The 2,492-nt window shown below is 37.6% G+C and overlaps 1 protein-coding gene across 1 annotated transcript in view; it reads right to left on the bottom strand.

The window, feature by feature from the left end:
* Positions 1-1,593, bottom strand: part of Zcchc8 (zinc finger, CCHC domain containing 8) — a gene marked incomplete at its 5' end in the record, with an annotated part of 20,978 nt that extends 19,385 nt beyond the window's left edge. Inside the window, 1 exon segment of the mRNA XM_013503729.1 lies at positions 1,551-1,593. Coding sequence (XP_013359183.1) covers positions 1,551-1,593 — 43 coding nt within the window.
* Between the last annotated feature and the right edge of the window lie 899 nt (positions 1,594-2,492).

Here is a 2,492-nt window from a genome sequence, read left to right as displayed (position 1 = left end):
CACCACGCCCAGCCCCTGTGTCAGTGATTTTATTTCTCCTCCTTCTTTGGTTTTCTGTAAAATGCTTGACTAGTCTGAGAATATGGAGGATATTAATACTAAAGAATACAAAATAAAACAATTTATTCCTTTTTGATATTGATGCATTGTCCTATAACCTGTCAAAATCTTTTTTTTTTTTTTTTGTCTTTTTGAGACAGGGTCTCACTGTGCAGTTCAGGCTGGCCTTGAGCTCACTTTGCAGCCCAGGCTGGTCTCGAACTTGCACTGATTCTTCTGCCTCAGCCTCCGGAGTGCTGGGATTACAGGTGCCAGCACTTCTGACTCTATACTGGCAAAATCTTTAATGCTGTAATCATTCAGACTCAGATGATTATCACCCCTTGAGATAAATATTTAATGTTTAAATGATGAACTATATTAGAAAAGGTGTGCTTATCAATGTAGAATACTAACATAAAAATTAAGAATTTTATAAAAAAATCCCAATAGTTAACACTTTTAATACCTAACCACAAATGCATTTACATACACAAAGTGTGCTCCCAGAGAGGAAGCAGGGCATGGCATGAGGAAGTTACTCTTTTTTTTTTTTTTTTTTTGGTCTTTTTGAGACAGGGTCTGGCTATGCAGTTCAGGCTGGCCTTGAACTCACTTTGTAGCCCAGGCTGGTCTCGAACTCTAAACAATCCTCCCGCCTCAGCCTCCCCAGGCATGCACCACCACACCCTGCACGAGGAAGTTACTCTTAAAACACTTCCAAATTCTCAAATTTCAGCTTTCATTCAAAATACAGCCAGCTGTTCCAACCAGGAACAAAAAAGTGCAGGTAACTGACATCATGGCCCCCTCCAATTCTGAAAACTTGAAAATAACACTCCATACAATAAATTTGTACCTTAACAGATAACTTAGATTTAACGATATTAAATAAATTTATATTGAAATGCTATCATTTGATCTGTTAAATCCAGACTCCTGAATACAAACCTATACCTTGTACTTTCTTCAGAGGCAATTAATTTTTCTTCTAAAATGTTATATCTTGCAGTTGTTTCTATTTGTGAACACATTTTAACTGTGTGAATAAATTTTTGGTTACAGAAATATTATAAATTTAACTCAAACTTCCCAGAAATGTTTAGTGGTTTGTTTGTTTTTCTGATTTTGATTTAATTTTATTTCCAGAAATGTTTAGTGAATCGAATTATCTATGCTGACAACTTACCTAGTTGTTCTGTTATTCAGTCAAAACTTTCTGGATTGTGCTTCACCAATATTTTCACTCAGTAACAGTTTAAGTTTAAATGTTTAAAAGTTTAAGGTACTTCTGAGAATTCACGGTTTAGTTGCAAAATTTAAGAATAAAAGGTTATTACCTCTGATTTCTTGAGAATATGCTAAACAAATGACAATGATACATTTGTACGCACCCGTTTTATAAAGAAATTGTGATTAAACTTACTACCCAAGAAAGAAAAAGAAAAAGTTAATATCCAGATAAATAATGCAGTATGTGACAACTGTGGCGTAATTTCAAGATCTCATACCTCGGTCGAGTCAGAATGTTCAATTTTCTTTTAAGTTCCTGATGTTATTGCTTGTTAAGGCTCATCAACACTCATTAAAAAGTATCATCCTGCCATTAAGTTCAACCTTACTACGACTCTCACTTTCCGTACCAGAATGTTACAAACATAAAACTCCCAAATATTTTGAAGACGACACACCTGTTTGTTTACAAGCCAAGATACTCAACCTAAAAACCAAAACCAAAACACAGTTTTCATCCCTTTGAACATATATTCTAGGACACGATACTAATAATGTTCAAAAGAGACAAGCAGACTAAACCAAAAATGGTATTCAAACAACGGTATTCCCGGAATTGCTTAAACATCCAATTAGGACTGTTTTCCAAGTTAAAGGATCACAAGCGGTAAGTGCGGCCGAACAAACAACTACCGAAAAACCTAGAATGGAACCTATGAATGCTCACTGCACAGTTCTGTCAACTTTTTTTTTTAGTATTTCGAACATTCTGATAATAAATTGTCAAGGAAAATAGTACCATGCAAAAAAGACGTCAGATTTCAAAAACCTTAAAAGCTGTCTCAATACTAAACACGTTTAGGGCTCTTTACAAATTTTAAAAGGAAAGATCTGAACCAAAGTTATCTACGTATACGCGGTTTTAAAACCCTAAGAACGTAAATAAACGTAGCCGCAAATCAAAAAGTCTGTAATTGTGCGAACTGATTTGGCGCGTTCTCCGTAAAGTACTTCAATGCAAGGTAGCTCAAGGTGCAAGAACCCTGGAAACCAGTTCTCGATCTAAGGAACTAACCATTTCTCGCAGCCCGCCCCGATTCCCGAGACACCCAGCTGCAAGCGGGAACCCCCAGCGCCCGGCCCGCCACACGCACCGACCCAAGACCGAGGCACGCGGGGTCTCTACGCGCAGCCGGGTCGCGCGCGCCTCCCCGGAGCTC

This window comes from Chinchilla lanigera, unplaced genomic scaffold, assembly GCF_000276665.1.
Source record: "Chinchilla lanigera isolate Chin_1 unplaced genomic scaffold, ChiLan1.0 scaffold00081, whole genome shotgun sequence".
In the NCBI taxonomy this organism is placed as follows: Eukaryota; Metazoa; Chordata; class Mammalia; order Rodentia; family Chinchillidae; genus Chinchilla; species Chinchilla lanigera.
Note: the sequence above shows the minus strand (reverse complement) of the source record. Positions and strands in the feature narration are given on the sequence as shown.